We start from the raw sequence: 3,073 nt of genomic DNA on the forward strand, positions 1-3,073 counted from the left end.
TATATATAATGTGTGTGTGTGTGTTTCCTTGTCTTGGTATTACATACTACTTTAAATGACCATATGACCATCAGTGTCAGGCAGTGTCCTGCATTTCTAGTCCTTTATGAAAATGTATCAAATTACTTACTTGGAAAACAGGTGAGAGCTAGTAACCGTTTGACTGTTGTCATATTATTTTTCTTTAACATTAATGTAAAAAGGTATGCTAATTACACTGCCATATTATTGTAAATGTATCATCGTTAATTTAGTGTAATTAATGTTTATTCTGGTCATTCTTTACATTCATTATTATTGTTAAAGAGGTTTTCAGAAATAATATTCACCTAGATATATAAATGTATAATACTTTGGGCAAGTTTCTTCTAGTATAGCCTCACCCTAGCTGAGCAAAGCCTAGTGAGTGGATTTGGTAGAGAGAAACTGAAAAAAGCCTATTTTGTATGTATTTCTGCATAAGTGTGTGCACATGTTTGTACATGTGTGTGTATGTGTGTGTATGATATAGTTCATAGATGTTGGTGTGTGTGTGTGCATGCTTGTATCCTCTTGTCTTGACATCACATGATAGTTGTATCGTTGTTATTCAGATGGAGTCTTTTGTTTTCAGTCCTCTTCGTAAACAACTCTGGCCATGGGAAGATATTATCTTGCCTGGACAGTATAAGGATAAAGGGTTGGTGACAGAAGGGTACCCAGCTGTAGAAAATCTATCTGATCCATGCACGCATAGAAAGGTGGACATTAAAAGGATGACTTGTTGTTGTTAAGGTAGTGAGCCGGCAGAATCATTAGCATGTTGATGCTGGGCAAAATGCTTAGTGGCATTTCATCCATCTTTACGTTCTGAGTTCAATTTCTGCTGAGGTCAACTTTGTCTTTCATTCTTTTGGGATCAATAAAATAAATACCAGTTGAACACTGGGGTTGATTTAATCAGCTTATCCCTCCCTTGAAAATTGTTGGCTTTGAACCAAAATAGGAAACCATTACTGTTGTTGTTGTTTTTATTTTATTTATTTATTTTTTTCACCATTCTGTTGCAGGATCGTAAGAAACAGGTGAAGGAAGAGATGACAGCAATGGAAGATGAGATGAAAAGAGCTGATGAACTGATCAAAGCCAGGAAGGAGCAACAAGAACGGTCTGCCCTTGGTTCTAAAAGGTGAGACAGCAATTCAGTCCGGAGTGGGTAGTGTCCTCAAATTTGGTAAAAGAAAATTGACCATATGTTTACACCTGCTAAAAATTTTAGATCTAGAATTAAGCAGTGTATTGGAATTATTGGATATAAGAAGAATACAAGATCTTTCTGCAATGCATAAGCTGCATCTCTTAGATCCATTGACATAGGAGTTAGATTTCTCCACAATTCTTCCCTTAATTGTATGTGGTGTGGAGCTACTCTTCAAATCCCATACATGGCTAGCCAACTTAGTTGATGTGCCAGATAGATAGTTTGTATAATGCTTTTATTTTTTGAATTCACCTTTACATAACCAGATGAAATTTTTCATTTCAATTGATTTATCTTGAAGTATTGCTGTTACTTCTGCCTCATATATGAAGTTTATCGTATATGCCTGGTCAAGTGGGCAAGTTTCAGGGTCTCAACAGTTACAACTGGGAGTGGGCTTTTGGTGATTTTTATGAGTTATAATGTTGGAGCAGTAGTTGCATGATATTTTAATTGAGCATCTGTTAAGAATTTTCCTGGAGCAATGGTTTATTGGGAAATGTTTATCTAAAAGACTTGGATATTTCTTATCTACATTTAGAGAGAAAGAAAGGGGCGGAACAAATTATTTTCTGACTTCTATTTTAGGTCTATTTTTACAATTCATATTTTTACTTGAAGAGTTGTGTAATATATCTTATCATCTTTGAAGCTATTGTTAGCTAGGCATTGTTATAGTAGGGGGCTGCCTTATCAAATATTTGTTTAGAAGATAGATTTGATATCCTGTTACTAATGTTAGCAAGTTTTTAAAGACTATAGTTGGGTGACAGGACTGTTTGTGTATGTATGGGAATTTCTTGTGTGGCTTATGATATAATTTATAAGAGCGGGAGTTTAAATCTAGGGAAACAAAAAACTGACTATATATATATATATATAAATATATAAATATAAATGAATGAATGAATGAAAAACACAAATCTTGTTAGATCCAGCTATTTACGGTTTCCTGGTTGAAATATTAATTTATTTTGCCATTTCTCAAGCTGGGAACAAGAATCATGTCAGTTGACTTTTGTGCAGACGACACTGGTAAGGAAGAACAGAAGGGCAACACAAGGGGAGATAATCAATGTTACAAGGATTCAGTGTCAAGCAGATGTAAGCATGTTGGTAATGGTTTGCTAAGTGTCTGGTGATCTACTTTTAAATTCCAACAAAATGTATTTCTTGAAATGCAGATATACAGAAAAAAATCTCATGTTGACAGTTTTCAAGTTCTTTAGTAGATATAGTTTTTCAAGAGAACATTCTGAACAATTGTGGACCTGTTAATATTGGGTCTGGCTTTCAGGAGGATTTTCCATTTCATCATGAAGCTTCCAGATTAAAGCCAAAAGGGTCATTGAATGTCTCTTATTATGGTCTCTAAAATTGGAAACCCAGGATAGCTGTATTTAACAAGATTTGTGGTTTTTGTTATTATAACATTATCTTTACTCTCTTGGCTGAGTGAATACTTTTCTACTTGTTGAAACTTTACCACATAATTACGTATATTATTTATGTCATAAGAATTTATAACTTTGAGAGACATAAAAAATAATAATTTTTTTTTGCTAACTGTGAATCTCTAAGTAAATAAAGCTATAATAATGCTCTATGTACATGCTATTATTTATAGCTTTATCTACTTTGAGTTCAACAGTTAATAAGAGAGCCTAATGATATAGAACATGGAGACTTGTTCATCCTCAAACTTTACTTCCTTTTATTTTATTATTTTATACAGTGTATTTTTATGGTCTTTACGACCTACACGCGTTTCACTGCACAGATTATGGGTAGTTGCAGGTGCAACCTGGCACAATTTTCAGTGCAGCTTCTCTA

At 33.9% G+C, this 3,073-nt stretch overlaps 1 protein-coding gene across 1 annotated transcript in view; it reads left to right on the forward strand.

The window, feature by feature from the left end:
• Positions 1–3,073, forward strand: part of LOC106878466 (pre-mRNA-splicing factor ATP-dependent RNA helicase PRP16) — a 70,456-nt gene that overhangs the window by 64,167 nt on the left and 3,216 nt on the right. The window contains exon 25 of the mRNA XM_052974133.1: positions 1,050–1,168. Within this exon, the coding sequence (XP_052830093.1) occupies positions 1,050–1,168 (119 nt within the window). The remainder of the gene's footprint in view (positions 1–1,049; positions 1,169–3,073) is intronic.

Source organism: Octopus bimaculoides, chromosome 17, assembly GCF_001194135.2.
Source record: "Octopus bimaculoides isolate UCB-OBI-ISO-001 chromosome 17, ASM119413v2, whole genome shotgun sequence".
NCBI lineage: Eukaryota > Metazoa > Mollusca > Cephalopoda > Octopoda > Octopodidae > Octopus > Octopus bimaculoides.